The 25,131-nt window shown below is 40.5% G+C and overlaps 1 protein-coding gene across 7 annotated transcripts in view; it reads left to right on the plus strand.

Annotated features, from left to right (window-relative positions):
- Nucleotides 1-25,131, plus strand: part of prdm16 (PR domain containing 16) — a 202,230-nt gene that overhangs the window by 54,985 nt on the left and 122,114 nt on the right. For all 7 annotated transcript variants that reach the window (XM_017305896.1, XM_008414753.2, XM_008414755.2 and 4 more), the window contains exon 2: nt 14,482-14,930. In XM_017305896.1, coding sequence (XP_017161385.1) covers nt 14,482-14,930 — 449 coding nt within the window. The remainder of the gene's footprint in view (nt 1-14,481; nt 14,931-25,131) is intronic.

Here is a 25,131-nt window from a genome sequence, read left to right on the forward strand (position 1 = left end):
AAATCTAGATCAATGAGTCCAATTTGGACTGGTTCCATTCCAGCCCAGCTTGATTAATGACTCTATGAGGAAGCATCAGCAATGCCTTGTCCTCATGTTCTTCACACACTTATGGACAAACTCTGATGCTCACACACACACACGCAGGCACCCACACAGACAGCCACTCGTTTCCACCACTGCTGTCCTGTAATTGATGGCAGAAGCCATGCATTTGCAAGCCAAATGTGGAAGAGGAAGACAGAGCAAACTCCACTTGTAGCCCTTTTCCACACATCCTGTCTTTCTTTTTCTCCTTTCCTATCTGTCTGCGTCCCCTACACACCCACTCTCTCATTAGCCGTTTGTCATATTGATATGAGGGACCGGGGCGGCATTGTGACATGCTCAGGAGGCAATATAAATATTTGATTAGCCCTAATGGAAATCGTCACTGTGCACTAATTGCACCACACATTATCCGAGGTGCCATATCAGCGGCGGACATCCCCTTTGATCCTCCCTCAGTCTGCTTCTTCTTTCCCATCTCAGCCAATCTTTCTTGTGTTTATGTAGCTTATTTTTGGGTCAAATGTCCCTTTCTGACTTCATGTCTCTCCTTGTCGCAGTAGACTGATTCCTTATCTTTCTCTCAGTATGCTCTGATGTCTCCGTCTGTCTCCATTCTCTTCCTTCTTGCGTTGTGGGGGTTTTCTTCCGGTGCCCTCCTTTTCTTTTTGAGGTAGCTGAGACCAACTAGCTGCCAGAGCTAAATACATGCATACATGGCTGCACATAGGTGACCGGAGAGTAATTCACAGAAGGAATCACTCTCACATGGAGGATGGTTTTGCAGCTTGTGACGTAAACCAACTATTTAACCGATGGTCTTACAAACAGACTATAAAACAAAAGAAACAAATGTAAATAATGCAGCATTTTGAAATAAATAAATAAATAAAATTGCCATGTTTCTTCTACTGTAATCAGGGCTTCACAAAAGTATTTGTATCACTTTAACCTTTCCATGTTTTGACACATTACAAGCACAAACTTAATCCTATTTACAGATTTTCTTTTGCACTCCAACAAAAACAGATGGATAATTGTGTGGTAGAAGTCAAACTATACATGTCTACAAGTAAAGCTGTGTGATGTATTAATACTGAGCCCCTGCTACTCTGATGCCCATAAATTAAATCTCTTGTAACCACCTAAGTGTAGTCATTTAATATCTATGTAAGTACAGCTTAGTTGGCGTATTCCTAGCCAATGCAGCAAACATAGAAGAAAGCCTTTCGGTCAGGTGAAACCAAAATCTAACTCTTTGGGTTATATAAAAGAGAAAGTAACAGCAAATACATCTTTGTTTTAGTGTTGTGGGAATGTTTTCTTCACCGCAGGGAGGCAAGCAGGTCACACAGGAGAATGGATGGAACTAAATAATGAGTATTCCTGGAACAAAAAGTTGTTTGAACATATAAGACTTTAGACTGGAGAGGGGGTTTATCTTTCAGAAACATATGAAGATCTGTAGTGGAATAGTTTAGACAGTAATAGTTGGTCAAATGACCTAGTCAAAGCTGAAGCTTAAATTGAGAATCTGTGGCAAAACATGAAAATTGTTGCTCACATTCTCCATACAATCTAACTGAACAAAGGCTGTTTTCCAAAGAAAGATAGTGCCGTGTTGGTCTGTCACTCTGCATCCTGACACTTTCACAAGACACGGTTTACATTATTTAACCAAAGTGACATGTACTTTTTTATTATTATTATTATTAAGACTTAACAACAAATAATACCTCTACTTGTTAACTTGCACATCTCAATGAGCAGCTATGCTTCTTTTTCAACGTTGAAGCATTGCTGTGAATGCAGATCATTTCCTTTCCTTTTCCTTTTGTGTTTTTTTATTATCAAAGCTCGTCCTCAGAGGCACCGTTTTAGATGTCCAGACTTTTTTTTCCCCTTTTGGAAATCCTCCCTCATCCTCCATCCTGTTTGTATTTACTTGTTGTTATTTACGGTGTGTCTCCTGTAAAAGATCTGTCCCATTGTTTGCTGTTGGCTCGCCCCTTTTTTTCTTTCTCTCCTTCTCTCACCCTCCCTCGGACGTTTCCATTTAGCCAAAGACAAAACAAGTTAATGAGATCGGAAGTGCGGGCCTATCAATGGGGAATCAGTATTCAAAACTAGACCTTGTCTGGACACAAACAGCAGGAAGCCAAACAAGAACCCCAGTGCTGCTGAATGGGAGGACGGGGAGAGGGAACGAGAGACAGAAAGGGCCTGAAAGAGTGGGTGAGAGATTGTTGTTGGCTGGGTGAAGGGGGGAGCCATACACACTGTGGTGGTGCTGAAGAAGTTTTGTTTGTGCCTTCTTGTTATATGAAAAAAAAAAAAGTTGTAGATCTGGATTTTGTTTAAATGAGCTTCTGTCTTCAAAACAAACAAACAAACAAACAAAAATACTGTTATGTATTCACATTTGTATATGAATTATTAATATTTTCCCCTGATTATAATTTATTTGTTCACTTTTTTCCCTATTATGCTAATACCTTCAGCATTATAAATGAATTTGCCTCAGCATGATCTGTACTCAATGTTCTAAATAAAGACTGAGCAACACTCGGGGTGGAAGTGAACTTCTCATAGTTTTAAAAATTTTTTTTAAATAAGGTATGATGTTATGGAGAAGTACAAAGCAACATTGTGTTGTAAAATAATACCTGAAGCTTTGAACATCTCCTGGGCAGGAGATGTGAAAATGGAAAGAACTTGAAACATTTCCAAACTTCATAACATGTGCTTTCCATCTTAAACTGAAAATCAATTCAAGAATAGCCAAGAGGCCCATGAGAACTCTAGAGGAGCTGCAGAGACAAACAACTCATGTGGAACAATCTGTTTACAAGACCACTATTATATATGCAGTCTACAAATGGGCTTTTTGAGAGAGTAGCAAGAAAAATGTTATTGTTGGAAAAAATAAATAAAAAATAGAAATCCCCTCTAGAGTTACCACAAGCCATGTAGATTACCTAGCAAACATCTGGAAGATGGTGCTCTGGTCAAATGAGACCAAAACTGAACTTTTTGGTCAACCTGCAAAATACTTTGTGCATAGAAAACTAACAAAGCTTAAGCTGCAAAAAGACAAAAATGAGCAACATTTTAAGTCTCTAGATGTGCAAAGTAGGTGAAGGCAAACCCTAAGACTCTCCTAGGAGTAGTTTCAGCCAAATATCAAAAAGTGCTGTGAAACGTTTGAGCAGCACTGAGTGCCACACGCTACCAAAGAAAGTACAGCGCAAGATTTGATTTTTGTTGTGTGTGCGTCATTCATTGCTCTTGTATCTAACGGTTCGTACCATCTTTGGACATGTCCCATATAAGAAGTAGCGGATACACGAGCAGTACCAGAGGTAGCGGAGATAGAGAGAGAGAGGAGGAGGCGGGGTGGAGGTGGGGAAGCAAAGCCCCCATTATCTCATGTGGAGGGCCACCTGAGCTAAAGACTGCCATTTGTTCCAAAATCGACCTGTCGACCCCCACCTAATTACCCACCAATTATTTCCAAATGGACCACGCTCACCCCACGCCCTAATCACTTAAAAAAGAAGAGGAAGAAAATTGCCTGTCTCTTTCTGTCTTTCTCTTTATTTCTGCCCGGCCCTGCCTTTCTTTTCCACCTTTCTTTTCTCTCATTTCAGCAGTTAGAGCCTATTGTTGCCTCGCTCTCCCTTTGTATCCTTGCTTCTAGGTGTTCACACTAGGTGGTAAATCATCAAGAGGATTGCTGCGCGGGCAACTTTATATCATTGTGTCACCGTCTTCTGTGTCTGATCCTCCCACTCTCCGGCTCTCGGCCTCTTTGGCACCGGTGAGTCTCAGCAGGCCTCCGATGTGTATCGACGGGTCCGGCATTCAGGAGCCACCCGCCGGAGAAGAAGGCTGTGCCCCTGTTCCCAGAATTCTTTGTGGTCAGCCTTCATTGTTCGCCACCACTTGTATACAGTATTGTCAGAGCGATTGTGGGCCTCGGCGCTCCCTCGCCCCGAGGACGACCAGAGAGCAAGCAGCGCGGAGGAGGGAGACCAAGGCAGAGAGGATGAAGAGGAGGAAGGGAGCATTGTGTCTCTCGCTTACCATTCTCCTGCCTTCCCATCTGTTTCCTTCTCTTCCTTCCTGTTTCTGTGGGATAATGAGCAGATTACTAAGAGCTCCACTGCAGCTCCTAATAGGGGAAGTCATGGCCGGGAAAATACAACGAATCAGTTTGAGATATCATCTGTCCGAGTGGGGCAATAGTTTTGAACTCTGACACCTCGCTGCTGGCAGGCCGACTTTGATCACTCGGTTGCCGAGCGAACGAGCGTCTCGACGTCTGCGCAACTTGTAAAGCGAGCGGGGGATTGTTGTAATTGTGTGTTTTCTGCCATTTCGCTCATCTTGTAAACACAGAAATCTGTTGTTAGTAGCTTGTTATAAACTCCACCAGCTGCTAGTAAATTCATAGCACCTGCTGTTGACTGCTGGCGATAACATGGGTGCAACAAGGTTAATTTAACTTTTATCACGTCCTTAGTGATTCATGAATCAGATATGTTTCCCTCACACATTTGTGTTGTTGAAAGTTGCGCCGAGGTTTGTTCGGGTTCGGTTTGCTCAATGCATGTTTTAGTTAAAGTGAAAAGAACTGCTTGCAGTTTTCATTTTATTAATGTATTGTGGCATATTTACATTTAGCTGCTTGACAGAATTTAGGCTACAATACTTCAAAGCCCGAGGCACATTCTCCTACATTTTGAATGCAACAACCTGCTTTTTAATTTCTTTATCGGCAGTAAAACCCTTTTTGCTTGCCTGCAAGTTATTTTGTTTATTGATAGAGATCTATCAATAAACATGTATTGTATATGTATATATTTTATGAAAAGCCTAAATCTCTCTGCATCCATTCTGTGTTGAAATTCCTATTAGGGATACCAATGACCATTATTATTTCCAAATGTCAAATATCATTAAGTCCACTTAATCCAGATTAAGAAACAGTTGTCTTTTTTTAGATGACTGAAACACATTTTTATTGTAAAACAAATTCAGCCTAGTTTTTTTTTGTTTGTTTTTTTTCATACCTGTACTTTTTTAAAAAAAATGTATTTCTTTTAGGGCCAGATTAAAATCCCCACAGGGATAATTTAGCCTCAACTGATCTAATCCTGCAACACATATTTTGCAGAGTTCAGAGGTACACGGCTTAGTGTGTCTGTGTGTGTTCCGCTCGTCGCGGACTGAGACGGCACTGCGTTCGGGCCTCCTGGCCGGGTTTGAAGCTAAGTGGATTAGCATATCTCCCATGTCAGCTCCTTTCACCGTGACAGCCTGATGACATGGGACTGTGTGACGGTCTCGACCCACCTGACGTCCCGAGTTTAGGCCTCCTAGCAGGTGGTCTCTGCTCTGGGGAAGGGCAGAGATGAAGGAGTTCTCATTTTGAGCTGAGGCTAAAGGGCAGCACACATTTTTTTTCAGCCTCTTTTTTGTGTGTGAGAGTAGATGTGGTGGATTTTCTCTCTAGATCTCATCACTTCTTTGTCTCGTAGCGTTTGCTATACGTGACTTGGGAGTTGCTATCAATAGAGTTATATAGACATATTTATTATCCAGGATGTATTTTATGTTTGTTAATCCGTTTTTTCTACAATGTTTGTGCTCAACACAAGTTAAAATGACTAAAAAGAAAACTTAGTGATGTTGGCAGTCTCTCGGTGTGGGAAGGATTTTTTCCCCCAGCAAGTTACATTTGATCAACAATGCAGTCGAAATATCACAAAAACCCTTAAATCTCCCCTGTTATTTATTTGTGAGTTATTTACAACTCTACTGATTCTACTGATGGTTTTGACGTCCAAGTTGACGCTTTTGAAATATGAGAGAGATTAGGACCCCTGATTAACCCAAAATAACTATGAGCTACTTCTTGCTAATAGGTGATATTTATTGGAGTGACATATTTCTTAAAGAAAATGAGAATCAGATCAGGAGATGACTTCTTTTTGACTGAAAGGAAGTCAAGTTTAAATAAATAACCAAAACCTCAAAGGTGCGTAAAATGATCTATACTGGTTTGTTATGACTGGATTTCTGTCAAAACATTGAGCTAAATGATTCTAGAGGTGATTCTGCCATCCTGTATGCTGTTATAGAGTATAACAAACTCTATACCACAAACGTTTGCCTTGCCTCGATTCTTATTGACTGAATTAAACAAAATGTAAAGTCGAACAGCTTCTGCTCTCAGTGCTGCAGCCGTTCTCTCGTCGCGCATCGTAACCAGACGGTGTAAGTCAGCCAGTCTTGCGCAAATCCATCCCGAACACATAAAAACGACATGTTTCACTGAAACATATCATTAGAACAACCTTTGCTCGAAAACGAATCCCTACATCACCCGGAGACATTTTTACACCCCTAAAATTACAGTTGTACAGTCTTTGCAGTGATTGATAGAAACGAACAAAGTTATAGTGCAGTTGTATATTTTAGAGATCACTTGTGAAAATTAAATGACAGATTGTATTTCTACTGTTGAAGAGTTTTGCGTCACTTTTATGCGATTACCCTTACAAGACAATTAGTGGTCAGAGAAGTTGTTTTACTTAGGCGAAAGTATACGTGGGATCCATTCCTTTCTGTTACATTAACATACTCTCTATATTTCTTCTTCTTTCATCATATTTTCTGTCATCCATACTCTTATTGTCATCTTCTGTTCACATTTCCTTCACTTCCTTAGCATCCTGACTCACTGTCTTTTCATTTAGTGTAATTCTTTCCTTTACCCACAAATTCACAATACTCTGTGACCCACCAAGTCAACTCACTCTTTCTCTTTCTTTCCTCCCCCACTGCCATCCTCATTCCTCAGTCTCGTGCTGGCCTACCCAGGCAAAGCTAACACTTTTGTCAGGGTGATTAATAGCATGCCCGATTGTCGTTAATTTGCTGGCTAATGACTAGAGGGAGTAGGTGAAAGGAGAGGAGAGGAGAGGAGAGGAGAGGAGAGGAGGCATGGAGTGCAAAAGACTGATGTGGTGAATGCTGCTTAAAGTTACACTTTCTCACAGAAATGCACCGATGCATGTATGCACACACAATTCAGCAATAGTGATATGACTACTATGTGGGGTGTTGGATTAGTTTCTGTTGTTTTTATCTTATTTGGATAAGCATCAGTACAAACTGAAAACATCAAAGCTAAGAGTCTGAAATTTTTCAAGATAATTTTGTTTCAAAAATTGCTTTGATTAATCCTTCAATCATCGATCAAAATCAAGTCGTTTTGACAGCTAGAGATATCTGTTGAACGTACTCCTATGTATAAAACTGTACTTGAGCCATACTGAGGTTTTAATACTGAGATGAGAAAATAACCTTCATGTCCTATACCTATTAACAGTTACTTTGCCAAAGTGTGTATACAACTTTTTCACATTTTGTCTTTTCAAACCACAAGCTCCATTATATTTTTAGTGGGATTTTACTTGCTAGGCGAAGAGAAAATACTTAATAATTGCGAAGTGCAAAAAATTATATTTCATTTGTAAAATAGGAAAATGTGGTAGAATGGGGATGTTTTTTTTTTTCTTATGCAAAGGCAAAGACAAATAAGTTGATCAGAGCTGATATATCTTATCTTTTCAGACTTGGGATGAAGTCAAATATAAGTCCCCCTGCTTGAAAGTTATGTTCAGTTTATCACATAAAATCCCAATAAAACCCATTGAAGTTCTGAATTGAGAGGAAAAAGAAAGTTAAAGGGACATGAATATTTTTGCTAGCCATTGCAGCTCTTTAAAAGGAAAGATGAAATGTGATAATTTATAAAATAAAACAAAAACAAATCCGAGCTCCCCCTCGTGATGATTCTCCTCTCTGTTATGATGTAATGACATTACGCTCATTCCCTTCCTCTCCTCCTGTATTGTTTTTCTTTTCTCATTTTCTCTCTCTGTCTTCTCTCCTCCTGAAACTCTTCCATTTTTAATCAGCTCCTATCAACCCTGACACCCTCCTCCTCCCTACCCCGCCTTCCCCCATGGGTGATGTTTGCAACTCAATTTGGCAAATGTAACTCAGTATTGATTATTATTAATATTTATCATGTTTGTGAACATGTTTTCCTCCAGTGCTATTAATCTGCCCTGTTAATAAATGTCTGCTGCAGCCCTGGGCCAGAATCCCTGTGGGACTATATCACCACGAAACAAACACACACACACACACCCTCACACACACCTGCTCTCAGCTGCAAGAGGCTGCCTGCTGTCCTCTTGCCTGCCTTGAGGGTTGAACTTAGCATGCACGCGACACATGCACTATATCGGAGGATGGAATGGCTCCAGGCTGCTCCAAATGACACGTCAATAAATCGGCCGTGATGTACTGACACCCAACACAAACAAAAATTGCATAAGCACTCTACACTTAGCTTACAGTGGCCAAGATTGTGTGTTTGGATCTGAAAAACCGCTAAGATGTTGCTGAATTATTGTCATTTTCTTTCTTATTGTGTAATCGGTTGGGATGAAACAAATTAAAACGAGTCTTTGACAAGGCTATTTTAACAAGGATGATTATGCTTTGTGCTAAGCTGTCATTGCAGCTCTGTGTAGGGTTGTACTGGTGGATGAAGATGAACCTCTGGCGCAGTGTGTGTTCTTTTTTTTTAACCTCTGGGACTGGTGAGTTCAGAGTAACATTCAGTGCTAGTTTTCCTTGTCACATTGAATCTTGCATGGACAAACAGATAATGGTGTATATGTTAATCAGCGTAATCAAGTATGCTCAAGGATAGATTCAATAGCCATTCCCTGCATGGTGTATTTATCAGGAAGTGTATGTGTTGCAGCATCATCTTGATTAGCTTGTTTTTCCAACAAATTCTACTTTGTGAGAACCCGCTGCTGCTTATGAGCCCCAGGGCCTGGGCCCTAAAGGAAAACGTTCTGTTTTTGGGTTAGGCATGCACTTGTAAAGGCTGGGTCGAAAGTAACTGGCAGAGTTAGGCTATAGAAATAAATGAAAAACGAATGAAAGTCAATGCAAAGTCCTTGTGAAGATAGCCAAACATACTACGTGTGTGTGTGTGTGTGAGGGTGGGAGTATAGGGGGTGGGGATGTGCTGCCTTCGGATTTTAACTGCTAAATTATTGTCGTTTTAAGTCACTGCGTCAAATTAGATCATGAAAAGCCATGATTTCATTGCACATTTTCCTACTCACAAGAAGTGCGGAACGTGACTCATGATAGCATGTAACACAACATAAGCACGACTACAATTAGAGCATGTCATGGCTATTGTGGAATTATTATGTAAAGCAGCTGTGCTTATGCAACTGTGGTTTCTTTCTCTCTCGCCGTCTCGCATTCTTTCTCGCTCGCCGTCTTTTTTCTCACCGAGCCGAAGTCGTATCGCAGTTTGAAGTGTTGCTTGGAAATCCTCTGTGGTGCCTTCGCTGGGAGAAGCGGCGCAGCGTTTCTCAGTCTGAGAGGCTTTCTGGTATTGCAGCTGACCGTGTTCGCCTTGCTCACTCACTGCTTCCAACCCCACGCCCTCCCCCACCCTGGCAGCTCCTTCGCAATCCTTAAATCTGTGCGTCATTTTGGCTATATGGTACCCCAGTGCCACTGTAGAAAAGAACTATTGTACAGTTCTGCATGTTTGAGTTGCCCTCATTTTGATTTTTACAACTGCATCCCTCCTGTTTTATGTCATGCGGGATTGATGGGGGGTGTTTGGGTTGTTGTAGAGAGAATCATCAAAGGCCTGCTTGCTAGAGCGGGAGCAGGTATCTAGTGGTCCCATAAAACAGCAAAAGTGGGACCATATTGATAAATATAGTGGCACCAACAGCAGATTTGGGGTTGGCTTTCGCAGGCTTTGCACACATGCTCGCGCAGAGCTCCCACATCAAAATGTTTGGCCATTTATTGCTCAACCACCTACCCATTTTTCATATCTGTCATGATCCACACACTCTCCTTCTGCCTCATTTTTTTTTTTTCTTTTACCAGATGATTTTTTTTTCCTCCCCATATTTGGAGCCTGTGCTGGATTTTGCATAGTTTTGCCTTTTTTCCCTGGATACTGTCTTTTCATCTGTGCCTGGCTTTCGTTTTGAATTGAACCAGATCAGTTTACGGTCAGACAAAGATACAGTCTCTCTACGTGTGCGTTGAAGAGAAGGAAAGGATATGCGTTTGTGTGCGTTTTATGATAGCCATCAATGGCACATACGTCCCATTTCCAGTTCTCCTTTTAAAGTTATTACAGTGACGACCGTGACTCCAAAATGCCTGCTTCGATGCACCTGGTACCAGAATCACAAATCGTTTAGTAATGCATCATTGCGTTTGTACTTCTTTCTGTTAATTATGGTGCTTTGCAAAAGTACTGGGGTAGTACCGGCTATTTTAATTTTTTTTTTTACATTGCAGCCATAAACTAAATTGTGATTTATTGCAGTTTTATGTGATAAACTACTGTAAAGTTGAGCATAATTGTGATGAGGAAAGAAAACGGTGATCGTTTGCTCTGCAGACTCAATCGCTTCACCATCTTTCACTAGTTATTTTCTTTCTTAGCAAAAAATTTCTTAAAGTTAGTCAGACTAATATCTAAAACATCAGTTTTTAAGTCTGTGATTTATCACCTCAGTCCTTAAAAAGCCGATACTTTACAGTTTTTAAATGGGGTAATTCACCTATCTGATTCTAGTATGTCGTATGCGGCAATTCTTACAGTAGCAGAACATTGGTCCTCTGGGATTGGACTGGGATAATCTGATCTAAATCATTCTGTTGTAGCTCCAGGTATGTTAGAGTTGTTGTCTTGCTGGAGGATGAACCTCTGCTCAGGTCTGAAGTCTTTTACTGCCTCCAGCAGCTTCTATTCCAGAACAAAAGCTGATTTTTCATAAACATCCCATTTTCTGTAACCAGCTTCCCCTTCCTCGCTGAGAAAATCAGCCCTACAACATGATGCTGCCTTCACCGTTCTTCACTGCGGATGCTGCATGCAGTGTTAGTTTTCCGTCACACATAATTTTCCATGTTTTAAATGTACATTTTCATTGTTAAAATGAAAGTCACTTCCCCACAAAGGCCAGATTTACGAGGTGAACGGTAAATAGTTGTCGTGTCAGCTATTTCTATCACCAGGGCTGTAGATTTTTACAAGTCCTCCAGTAATATCATAGATCCCTTTCTGAACAACCTGACAGGAATCCTTCTTTGTGTCATTTTCCTTAAAACACGCATTGATACCTACTTTGCAAGACTTCAGCTTGGTCCATATTTCATGAATGATTTACAGATCTCTACCTCAGATTTCTTGCATGCAGTCTGTGTTGTTCCTGTACGCACGGAGGACGGCAACAATACGGCTCAGTCTGCGCGCCACAAGGCACATGTGTTTGTGTGCGTCCAGGCAGACGGCAGAAAATGACTCCAGATTTTATCTTTCAGCGTTTAAGTCTAGAACACTCTGATTAAACACAACCACAGAATAATTTACCCGTTGTAAGGCTTTCGATTAAACCTCTGATTTTCGGTGCTGTGTCAAGTTATTTTGCCATGGCAACGCTGATTGCGTTGCTATCTACATCTCAATTTTTGTTTTCTTTTTTTCTTTTTTCCAAATACAGGTTATTGAAAGAAAATGATGAAAGAAGGAATTTCATTAGCTGTTTGTATATTCCTGAACACATTTTTACCTCGCTCGCTCTAAACGTCGCATTACGTCCTGCCCGATTTCCAGAAGACATGCAGCAATTATAAGATATCATCTTTACCATTAACACCATCTGATGGGGCGCACATGTGTTTAGAGTACAGTAACAGCTCCTTCAGTTGCAAACAGATGTGTGTTTGTGTAACGGCCCGCGTCTGCATTTGTAAGTTGCCCCAAGATCTCGGTCTATTGCAAGCGATGCTACAAAGCAAAGAGCGCCGCTTATAGCATGCATTTACAATTTATCAAATAAATGGGATGCCTTCATGTGGCCTGAGCCTGCCTCTCAGGCAGAGCAGAGTAGTTTTCCACTGGAATAACAGCCGCTCGAACAAGCAGACCATTGTAGCCGCAGCCAGCGCGGGGACCCCCAAGGTGCGAATTAATGATTGACCCCTGATGTAATCAGGATAAATAGCTCCCCGTAAAAAAAGGAAGGATATGGGCCAGAGGAACGGTAAGAGAAAGAACAACATGAGGAGCCAGGGAGAGGAAGGCACTATCTGGCCTTCTCTCTTTTTTTTTTTTGGAAAACCCACAGGGAGGCGAACTCAACATCTCTCTCCGGGTCTCTGGAGACTCAGAACTAACATGCAGCTTCTTTTTTTTTTTTTAAAGCGATTCTGTCATCACTGAATACATTCTTTACCTTTTTCTCTCCATCTTCTTTCAGGATGCTATTATCATATCCCTACTTACTTTTTTATTCCCTTGACTTGTCTCTTTTCGTAAAAGTATACACAAGCGGTTCTATACCAGAAAATAAAAGATTTACACCTGAACGCTTTAACAACGCAACGTTTGTTTTAGGTTATGCCTCTGTACATTTTCTGTGCACAAATGGTGTTTGATAGATTTTTCCAAGTCTTTCTCTCTGCTTGTCAAAAATGACTCTCAATGGGTCAAGTGCCAGTGACAGTTTTGGGGAGGAGGGTTTGCAGGTGAGAGAGAGTGTTTAACAACCTGAGAACACTTCTGATTGTGTAAAGGGAGAGCAGCAGATAGAGCCGAGTTATAAAACTTTAATTGATCTGCGTAAAGTGTGGAAGCTACTGCTGGCCTGCATGTTCCAGTGCTTAGTTGCATGCCCCCTCTAAACCCCTCCAAAGTGGTGATCATTAACAAAAAAAAAGGGTTTCTTTTCCATTAAAAATTGCTGAATGACGCAAAATCAGTCATAAACGGTTGGCTTTACGGCCTCAGACTTATATGATAAGTTTCCCAGTTTTTATGTGGACATGCAGCTTAGTTTGCCAGGTGCTAAAGAGAGCATAGCTCATGCTTCCAAGGTTCAGCATTTCACATTTGAAACTAATATGTCAGTTTACAACTTTAACCGTTAACATGAAGAAGAAAAACCTCATATATGTGTCAAAGAACAAACCGGACTCTCCTTTGTCTTAGATGAGTGATCAGTTTTACTTGCCCAACTTTCTTTCAAATGCTGTATTTTTGCTTCTCCACCCAAAATATAAAAATATAGCGTAAAAATATAGTGTAATATAGTAACGATGTCATCTTAGAACTACAGTTAAAATCTGAACAGCACCACAGTTTGCAATTGACATGCATTGTTTAAACTATTTCTGCTGTAAGTATGAATCCAGCCTGCTTGCAGATTTGTAGGGATAGAGAATGCATAGTGGTCGATTGATTAAACATACCAGAATTTGTCTAGATGGGACAAAGGAAATTCTATAAGTTTGTGGTGGTGACTTTACTTGTAATCTGGCATTTTTATGCTGTTTTAAAAATCTATATTTCATTAATATGTTGATATGGCACCAAATTACAAGGAACGTCAGCTCAAAGTACCAAAGTCAACTGAATTCATCATGTCATTCAGTTCATCATGTAGTGCCGGTCGAGGAAAAGTATGTCAAGGGGACAGTGGAGAGGAACCACTCCCTTTCAACAGGAGAAACATCCAGCAGAACTAGACATGACATAAGCAGCATTTAGCTGCAACTGACAAAAAGATGAGAACAGAAAGAAAGCACAGAAAATAAACACTTTGATGCACTGAGTCATGATAGAAAAAAAAAAAGAGCACAAATATTTAATGGTAGCAACAGTTCAGTTAATGACTTTTTATGGCAGCCATGTTTGATTTGTCCAGAAAATGGTATATGTTGGTATAGTTTAACAACAAAACAAAACACAGTCATAGATAATGTCACACATCACTCTATCACTCACCTACATGCATTCGCTTGAGCACAGTTGCAAACTTTCAGTGTCTACACCAATACCCTTAACAAGCCGAGTGAACGGGGCTAGAACTTGGAGCCAAAAGTTAAGTACATCCATCCCTACATAATACTCATCATCATTTCCACTTTGGTTCAGGCACAATCATTTTGTCAGTCCTTGGCTGTGACAATAATAGTAGGTGAAGAGACCAACCAAGTCAGTGATAGATTCATTCAGTATGTGTAAGATGAGTCCTGGCAGGACACAGTGACCATAATAAAATCAAATTGTTTCCATGAAGCAATAGCAAGCACAGGGCTTCTACGCGACTGGCAGTTTTTGACCAAACACATTCAAAATCTTTTTGTTTTCTAATAAGTTTAGCCCCACTTGGAGTGAACTGTGACCAAGAGTTTCAGTTTCTGTTTTCAGAAGCAAGAAGTGGCTGAACAACGGTTGCCCTCGAGACGTTAATGACAGACCTGTGTTTGTCTCGTTTCCCCTAGATGACAGTGAGCCAGTTGACAGCATGTACGACGCAGAAGCCGACCTCCCGGGTTTAGCAGCTGGCAGTGCTGATAGCCCAGAAGAAGACGCAGAAGACGGCATCATCAACATGTCACCTCTGCCCTCCCCGACTCCTTTGCATCAAAACAACCATCACCACCACCTGCTGCACCCCCACATCTACACGTCACACCATCTCCACAACAACAACAGCAGCAGCAACGACCAGGACTTCACCACACCTAAGGAGGGCTCGCCCTACGAGGCGCCCGTCTACATTCCCGATGACATTCCCATTCCCGCTGAGCTGGAGCTGCGGGAGTCCTCTGTGCCCGGCGCAGGCCTGGGTATATGGGCCAAGGCTCGCATTTGTGCCGGTGAAAGGTTTGGCCTGCACAGCACAAAGCATCATGGGTCCACGGGCAAAGACAGCTCCTTTGGATGGGAGGTAGGAGCCACTAAGGAGTCCATATTAATTGCCTTTTTGAATCATTTTCATCTGTTATAGCTCTTGCCATACATGTATTCTGTGGAACAGACACAGAAACGAAGCCACACTGTGGATATTTGTTGACTACATAAGCAGCTCTCTATTCACATTTCCACCTATCACTGCTGGTTCTCAGCAGCATACATCTCGTCATTAGTGTAGAAGCTCAATGATCACTCAATTTGCATTCCCTTTATGATCTGACCTCATCCTTGATACCCGTGCGGTGAGACACTCCCACACATCTACGTATGCGTAATACGCTCATCTGCAGCCGCACCGCAATGTCAGATGGAAAAATCTGTCTGATTAGTGGAGGTATCAGCTTTTATGGGCGTCGGTCTGAAGCGAGCACACTCATTTGGTCACGCCATCTGATATGGAAATGGTAGACGCGTGGTCCAGCGCGGCAGCGGCATATTGAACTATTAATTTTCATTTCAACATGACATTAGAGGATATTGAAGTTGCTTCAGTGAGCTCATTGGGGGCAGGATGGAACTCCTGGTGTCTGTCTCTCTTTCTCACGAGCCAAATCAGGGATGAAATCTACTGGCCTGCTTCTCATTCTTACTGAGTCCATCACTGTTCACTGTTAGAGACCATAGCCTCACATAGTCTCAGATTACTGTTGTGAGTGACAAAGGACCCAGACATAGATGTCCTAATCTTGGCTCTTGATAGCTGTTGCTGCATGAGCTTTAAACAACACCAGCTTTCTTAGATTTTGCTTTGTCTTAAATGTTTTTGTGGGACTACAGGCTTTTATTAAACAATAGATGGACAGGAAGAAGAGAAGAGAGAGAAGGGAGATGCAATCAATGGATGGGAATCGAACCGGTGACAACTGCAATAAGTACATAGCCTCCCGATCTACCACGGACCCATGTGGCGCCCCTATTTTAGATTGTTTTGTGGACATATTGTTGCCTGAATGTATTCCCAATATTCTATTGACGTTCAAAACTTAAAAAATAAGGCACAATCAATCAGTGTCACTGACATTTATTGGAATGCCTGCTGAAGATGTTTAAATGCCTTAAAATAAATTCCTCTTTTACTACAGCAGGCCTTACCTCACTCTCAAAATGTGTGTTGCTCTTCGTAGGTCTGGAATGGCTATAAGAAAGTAGTTATTTCAAAGAAACAATTGTTAGAAAGAACCCATATTTACCTCCCTATTATGTGCCGTGAGAATTTAGAATTTATTTCCCATTACAGATTCAAATAGTATTATAGTTTTAAACAATTTTCACAAATCTCTAGCTGACAGGGTTAAAGAAAACCAAAGAGGGTGATTTTCATAGTTTCAGTTCCAGTAACTTTTTTTTCTCACTTTTTACACTCTTTTCTTCCCACCAGTTTAAGCAGTATGCAGGCTATTAAAGTACACAGGCACACTCTAAGTGGCAACATGCCAGGTGCAACATTTTTCTTTTTAAAGTTCACATCATGGCTAGCCATTTGGGGTGCGCAGGGCTTACTTCCAAAAGCTACACCCTCCCGTAGCTCTCGAGTTTTCTCTGTTTTCTTCCTCCTTTCCATCTTTCTCCAGTCATCTGACTAATGCATATACAACAGTTATGCTATAAGTCTTTGGGTTGCAGGAAAAGGCCACCTTGAGTTTCAACAAACAAGTATGTGGGCATAAATACTTACATATTTCAGAAGAGGGAGATATTTAGTCAAATTTGGCTAGTTCTTTGAGAATTCAAGACTATTAGTTCACACTGCGTCACAATCTGAGACCTTTTTAGATGAATAAATTGGATCTCATATTTATCCTTTAAAATGCAGTAGCTTTAACGGGCAGAAATATAACCCACAACATTTCACAAGTACATTCTCACACACCAGTGACTCTCAGGGTGCTGTTTCTTGACAGGGTGCTGTTTCAACTCACGTTTGATCCAACGTGAGTTTGGACTAGGACATCTCAATAAGCTGTTCCAACACAGGTTGAACTGATTTAGGAAGCTGCCCCAATGTCTTTTTTCATAAAGTTTGCAGATTGTCTTTAAAGTTGTGAGAAAGACTATTGTTCAAGTTGTTATAAGCACAACTATCATAATGAAAAATGTCAACATTCTGAGAGTAGCATGCAATGTGTACAAACTATGGGAAAGTTTTACACGCTGCAAAGAAAGAATAGGTAGAAATGGGTGATGACAGGGAGTGAGGCTAACATATTCACATATAAACTTGAACAGATTTTTTCTGGGATTGTTGATGTTGATCACTTAAAGAAGACATAATCGGAAGGATCAACTTGGGAGATCTAAATTTTAAAAGGCGACTATGTGTTTGGCTCCTTAAATTAGTAAGAAAAATGCGTTTGAATGCTTAGAAATCAATTTCTGCTATGACGTTTGCACATTTAATGTTATTTTATAGCAGTTTGAACTTACTATTTTCAAATAAAAATTAAAACTCTGGGTCAATTTTTGTTTAAGTTTGATTTCCTTCCAGTGTTATGCATTTGGTCTTTTCTTCCGAGCTTTTGAGTAAAGAGTAACTGATCTGTTTTCTTTTGTAAATGATAATAGCAGTACTGACTCTGGCTAAGGTTCTGTTTTTTAAAATGTCCTGTCTGGACTGAGGCTGGAAACCTTCAGAGGCTCTCCTCTCACAGACTCTTATCACAGACAGTCATAACAGTGGGCCTGTTGATAGTCATCAAGAGACTCCCTTAGGAGTCCCTTAAAGCCCATATTTCTTCCCTTTCACCATCAGCTCCTCTACCCATCTACTGCCTCTGGTCTTAGATAAATAGACAGACCGAAAGAGTGACTTGTGAATTCTGGTTCATAACGAATGAAGAGCAAGGTGAGAGAAAAATAGGTGGATTGATGATATAAAATGCATAGTTCTGTTGCAGCATTAAACGTTTGAGAGTAATGTTTGTGTAAATGTTTTATTTTTTCAGCCTTTGACAAAATAAACTAACTCAATTACTGATTATTCCTTGAAAAAAAAAACTTATTTAACTGAATATTTAATATTAAAGGTAACAGATTTAGATTACCAGCTATATTGCTAGTTACCATCAGCAGCTGCCAACAACAGCTGCGTTAAAATAAAAATGACTACCAAGGTGAGTAAACGGGAAGCATTTTTCTACAACATACTGTCCGACCAACCACTTCCACTCTCCTCTATTTATTGGTTGTGCATTCAAGTTCAGTTTTTGTTGTTTGGGTAGTGGAGGACCTCCTACATTTCAATTTAAATGTCAATTTCATTGGACTTATACTTCTTTAAGAAGCTACTCTTTCCAACTGTGCTTCTTCAGTGTGCCATCATAATAATGTTTCAGAGAAGTAGTTCATATGATAATCTTAGCAGAGTTGCAGTTCCAACATGTATTGGCTAATTAGTGCTGCTGCTGCTAATCTGGTGGAGCTGAGTGGGGTAGCAAATTAGCCAAATCAATGCATTTAGGTATCTAGACATGGTCAACAATGGCGCCAGGTCAAACAATGGTAATAAATGCAGGATGCAGCGGTGACCCTCTTTCATAACCCGCTTTCCTGTCAGACAACTGTCAAATAAAGGTCACTAGAAAGAGTAAAAAATCGTTTTTAAAAAAAAGAAAGAAGAGAAAAGAAAGTAATGATAATCTAAGGGAACTTTGAACATGGCATGGAATAGATCAGAAATGTGTAGGGCTTTTCACATGACCATCTCTGGAGTTTAGAGATGATCTGAAATACAGAAACCATCGATTGAGTGGCAGATGAAAGATCATCATCATCTAGAAACAGAAGGTCTGCACCAACAGAAGACAACATACACTACCATTCCTGTCATCCAGGAAAGCCTCAGGAAACTGAGGCTGTATGGTTTATACAAATTGGCTAAAATTGGACAATGTCATATAAGAAAAAGGCCTCATTTATATGGTCACGTTCACGTGTAAAGTTCAAAATTTGGGATAAACCACATGAAGGCAAAGACCCAACCTGCCCCATATCTACAGTTCAGGCTGGTTGTGGTGGTGTAGTGGTAAGGTGGTGAGGTAACTGTAACTTCTCAAACTGTTTTTGAAACATGACAGTAAAAACACTGTTGTCCAGTGAAATGGACATCCACCAGATTTTATTCTAGTATAGGGAAAGGGAGATTTGTATCATGGAAGCCATTGTTGTAAGATCTGTGCCACAGAGAATTAAGACCTTTCTAAAGACAAAATTGAGTCCAACACAGAACTAGCGTGGGAGTGTATGTACTATATGTACTAGACAGGCTATAGTTTATACAAGCCACTTACAATCCACGTTTGCAGTAAACCATATTGCTTTTTCAAGCACTCTAGCCTTTAGATGAATCAAAGAAGCTCAACAATATGTTGGGTGCTTTGAGGCTTTCTGGAAGCCAGAGTGGAAGTGCAGACCGATGAAAAGAAAAATGGAATAATACAAAGTGAGAGTGAAAGAGTAGAACTGACAGGGAAAAAAGGAAAGAGGCAGAGAGGAAGTCGACTATTGTCTGTCCCGCGGCTTAGGGAACTGGCTAAGGTGTTAACTCTGGCTCATTTTAGCAAGACGGACAGCTCAATCTGCGAGCTGCTTTGCTGCAGGCCATGGCCATTCTCTTCTGTCTCAGACGCCCTCTCTGGGCCTGCACTGAGTCATCCATTTAAAAACCATTATGCCCCCCCCTTAGCACAACATGATAGAACGTCAGGCCCCCAGTCTTCAGTGTGTGTTCATTTGTGTCTCTCTGTCTTTTTCTAGCTGTGTGTGCAGGGCTGGTTACCCCTGTGGATAGGAAGGTCTTAGCAAGCCGAGAGAGGCACGACCCACAGAGAGTACAGCAAAGGGATCTAAGTGCAAGAGTGACTGCTGCTATTATCAGGCTGGTAGATTGACCTGACTTGTTTATTGATAGAGGCATGTCAACGTACAGTGGCTTGAGGTTTTGCGCTCCTCATTGACTACCTTACTAGTTTCACTCGCCTGATGTTTCTTAGGTGCTCACGAAGCAATATATGCTACAGAAAGAGATCTGTGGGTATCTTAAAGAAACAGATTAGCTAGGTCTTCTTCATGTGTGTCTGATTGTATGTAAGCCTGCTTTGTGACTGTTGTTTTTTTTTAATTTTTTTTTTATTTATATTTTTTTTACCGCTGTCTGGCCTCATCATGAATGCCACTCATTAGGTTTTACAGAAAAGTCTTACTAAGTGTGGAAAGGTAAAATTACTTCCTTGGCAATTTTTCAGCTTATGAAAAGTAGTAAAATGCCTTAAGGGTATTTTGTTACACTGGAAAAAACAAGGGCATATAATAGAGCTTTATTTAGAGATGTCCATTGATATGGTCCTTTTGTACAAGGTCACCATAGGTCACCCCGAAAACATGTATCATAGAGTCCATGTCAGCCCTGCAGTCATGTCTGTGTGCACTTGAACACCTTGGGATGACATTGTTTCTTGGCAAACCTCTTCCACACTGTCCCAATGTTCCTTCTCTGTTTACTTTTTGTGGGGTGATTTTCCATATCAGTATCATTCATTCAGTGATGTGTGGAAAGAGGGGGGAAAAATGCGAGCTCTTCTGTTTGCCCAGTTGTTGACTTAATGATAGACCAAGACGTCTGGCGGGCACTCTTATGTCGCCATGTTCCCATGTGACAAATACTTATCCATACATGGCATCATGTATCTCCCTTACTCTGCTCTGCTTTGACAGCTCTCTTTTCAAACGGATGCCATGTTGCTTTTGTTTAAGTCTGTTTTTATATATTCATTTGAGTGGAGAAGCCCTGGCACACCCCGACACATATCTGTCCTGGTCCACCTCCTCTATCCTGAAGTGTTTGTTCAGCTTTTGTGTTCTGACTGAGGGGGGCAGATGGCCAAGTTCCTATGCTGCAAGATATTCCCAATGTCTTTCAAAGGTTCTGCTTGCATCCTGGGCAATCTGTTTATGCTCACAAGAAAGTTCTCTTTTTTTCTTCCTGATCCTTGACCCTTTAGTTGACTGATACCAGGCTGATGAAACAACGATAAAACATAGCGGCAGATCAGAGTTATTCTAATGTTTCATTGTAACATAATTCATTATATAACGTATTGTTTGTGGTTAATCGAAGCCCGCATCATATATCGTATTGACTTATGGCATCTGTGGAGGTGGGGGTTGTTTTTCATGTAAATGGGGTCATTATTATGTATTTTAGTAATCAAATCAAGACCCTACTCTGGTGTGCTTTTACCTGAGCTGAGAGTCCTTCATCTAAAGGCAATCAGAATGAAACACAGCAGGTCTTTTAAGTTGTACCCATTTATATCTAGTTTAGCAGAAAAGAGAAAGATTCAGGTTATATTTGTCAGCCTTTTAGTATCGTAAAAAAAAAAAATATTGTTTTGTTTGTTTTTGCTTTGTTGTACTTAAATATGTCAGATGATTAGACAAAGATACATTGAGTAAATTTATCTTTGTCTAATTTATAATTCTTGTGAATCAGCGAGTCGAGTATTGCTTTCAAAAGGTTGTGGGTTTGATTCCAGGTTTTACATGTAATATGTTGATGTGTCCTGCAAGGCATTTACCCAGGCTGTGTGCTGTGCATAGAGACACATGGGTTAATGTGGATCTACTGTAAATTGTTTAGAGTGGAGAGCAGGACTATGAAGTGCTAAATAAATTTACTCCATTTACTATTTTACCAGAAATTTATTGTAACTAACCACATTATCTAGTCACAACAGATCTAATGGTACAGATTGAAGAGCTTTTTTAGGCTGAACTAGGTCAAACTAGTTCAGAAAGTAACACATTTACCCCCCAAAATAACAGAAATCTGTCATTGGAAATGGCTTCACAGCAATTATTAAGGCTTTGGGCTTCCAGCAAAGCACAGTGGGAGTTTTTATCTGTGATGAACATACAACGGAGAATCGAGACAAAAATGTCTGCAGATATTCAGTTACCTGTGTTAGTGTACTTTTTTTTGCAGTATTGTAATTACATGTTAAACTATCTTCAGCAGATGCAAATAAATGTAACAGGTTTTTGTTTGTACAAAATAAGGAAACTTTTGCTGCTCCAAAGAGTGAAGATTGTTTGAGAAGCTTGATTTTGTTTTTATGGTAATTATTTTTTGATCTTTCTAAATGACATATTTAGAAATATATTACATATTTATCTTTTATAATATAGAGACAATGGCAAACAAGACTGATGTTAGGGGTAAAATATATTTTTTTAAATGTTTTATTTATGCTAGTTTGAACGGATTGTTTGGGGGTACCAATGTATGTACAACCGGTTATTATGTTACAGTGTTGTTTCATAACAATGGAGTTCTTCCCCACAGAGCAAATATCAAAGGTTGGCATTTTCCAAACTGTTCACAGTGATTACACTGCTGCTGCTGTACTGGATGCATTTGTTTTAAGAATTTTAAAACATCTTTACCAGGATTGCCAATTCTTCTGGGGGGAGTTATATATAAAAGTATTTATTAAACATACAAAGTTGATTTGGGATATTTGCCTAGTCTCAGATGGTAATGAAAGGGACATTGAACATGTGGGTTCTAATAACAGTATTGACCAACAATATGTGGTTTCTGTCATCATTATTTGACTTTGACAGAAACCCCAAGTTTATACACAGAGCAAAAACACCACAGAAAGTTTATAACACCACAAGTCCGGGGTTTGGGTGCTGTAATATCTTCCATTCACATTCATTTTATGTCGGTTTTAAACATGCCATTAGCCAATTTAATCCAATTTTCCCAGCTTTCGGAGCACTCCAGTGGAACAGATTTCCTCTAATATTAAACATATGGTCGCCGTTGCCCCTGGTAACAGTGCAGCAGCGCAACGCTTTTTTATTAACCTTAAAGACAAGCCTCCTGTGTCCCTGCGAAAACCATTGTCAATTATTTTCAACGAACTCTGTAATTGATAACAAGTATGCAAGGCAGCAAATTAAATGTCAGGTTTGATTAGTATCCTGATGCCTTATCATTTGTTCATAACTCGTTACCAGCATCTGTTAATTAGTTAATAAATTAATCCACAGGGCAGATGAAAGGTGTGGGCTTTTGAGGAAGCACACGAGGCTAAAGTCATCCATCTTTGAAGGGAGTAGAACTCAACAAATATTGTCCCAGGGATTTGGACTGTTATTGCTTGGTCACTGGTTTTAAGACCTCGGCCACTCTAGCCAAGCATTCTGAATGGAACCTCTTGTTTGCCCGAATGGCACCCCCACAGTCTCCTCTCGCATCCCCGCCACAATGCGACCCTTTATTAGCATGAGGTTTCCCTTCTGCAGACATGCTTTAAACATTAATTTAAAAACCCTTATGTCAGGCCATCAGTCCTCTGTGGTGAAGCACAGGTAACTTGTATCCAGTCTTCCTTCAAGCCCGCACTGTGTGTGTATAGTGAAACCTCATCGTTCATCATAGCCCTGATGAATAGTTCCATCACTGAGTGCCTTGAGGCGGCACCAGACAGTGACATTGCTCTTTGCTGGCGTGGAAGATGATATTTGTCAAGTGTTGTTCATACTGATTTTTCCTCTTACTAAGAAGCATCCTTTCCTTTCTCCCCCATCTTTGAAAGCCAGATACATGCACACACTTGTAACTTCTTTGAATGTTAATCCTTTGTGCAATAACATTTCTTTGACTTAAGCATGAGGTGGGGACCTATTAAGCAGGATCCTGTGGTCGTTGCATTTGCCATCTTCTATATTCGGATACACAATTTGGACCAAAAACCGCATGGCTGTAGAAATTATTATCCTGTGTGAACGGCGCAGCAAAAGGAAAGCACGACACATTGCTGCGCCTTTTAATTACATTTTATAAGGTGCAAAGACTTGTGCTTTGGCACAGTCTGTGTCTTTGTCTGAGGAAAATGGGGGCAAGTAAAAGTAGGCTCTGCAGAAGACGCACTGATGTTATTTTGCAAGTCCAGCCATTGAAAACCTCAGGAAAGCACAATATTAATACAGTATATGGGTGTATGTATGAATCTAAAAAAGGTGATTCAGCTTGAAGTTATGCAGGCTTGTAAGAGATGCAGTTATAGTCACCAAAACCTACGCAAGACAGAGACAAGCATGCAGGAGAGTGACTTCTCCCATGTTTTTCTTTCCTTGACTGGTCATTTAAAAAAACATGGTAGAGTGAGAACCTAAAGTGCAATGATGACATCAGGTCTATAAACAGCGTTGAACTGTTGACGTGTCAAACATGCCAGGGACCGCTTTGCTTTGGAAAGTCTCCACAATTGCTCAAGTGATTTTCATCGTTTTTCTCCTCTACTGTCACTGAGAACAACACCTGGCCTGTTATCCACATTAGACAACAAGGTGGATTTAGAGGCAGTGTGGATTGGTAGATGCATTTTAATATGTGCATGCGTACATTTCTAATATGTACATTGACTTGCAAAAGTGTCCATACCCCTTGATAAACTGTTTCACATTTCATCATGTTAGGACCACATCTTTATTATAGTCTGCTGTCTTTTTGTGGTGTAGACCAACATAATGTATTGCATCATTTTGAAGTGAAAGTGAATGTAAATGCATACCACACTTTCATTTCACAATAACAGCCAGGATAGGTACATCCTCCTTAGTTGAGGATGTACAAGCTACACTCGGGTTCAGCAAGGGAAGATTGTAGAACTTAGTGAACTAGACGTGCAAATTACTATGAATGTGTTTGGCTTAATTTGTTTCAACATTGGCAACACTAAAGTTAGTTTGAAAAAGTCCTTAGAGAAAGTGAGGCCAAAGAGTCCCACTTAATCAGTGCAAATCTTTTAATGCTTGCAACATTGCGTCCCAATTCTCTCCATCATTCTGTCTTCAGCAGATGTCATATGATTCTGCTCTGTGCCCCCTTTTCCAGAGAGGAGGTGAGCAGACATCAAGGAAGCTGGTACCCAGTGGTACCCAGCATGCAACCTCTGAAAGACGAAAAAGAATCAGGAAAATGATCTGCCACCTTGAAACGCTTTGCTTGGAGGCATGTGATGCAGAAATTATGGCCAAATAACAGAACAACAGTATATTCCTGTGGGGGAAGTGAGTGATTATACTGTACATCTGCAGGGACTACTGTGCCTATGACTGATGTACAAATAATGTTTGTTTTTTAAATTATAGGGTAGTTACTTCTC

This window comes from Poecilia reticulata, linkage group LG7 (assembly GCF_000633615.1).
Source record: "Poecilia reticulata strain Guanapo linkage group LG7, Guppy_female_1.0+MT, whole genome shotgun sequence".
Taxonomy (NCBI): Eukaryota; Metazoa; Chordata; class Actinopteri; order Cyprinodontiformes; family Poeciliidae; genus Poecilia; species Poecilia reticulata.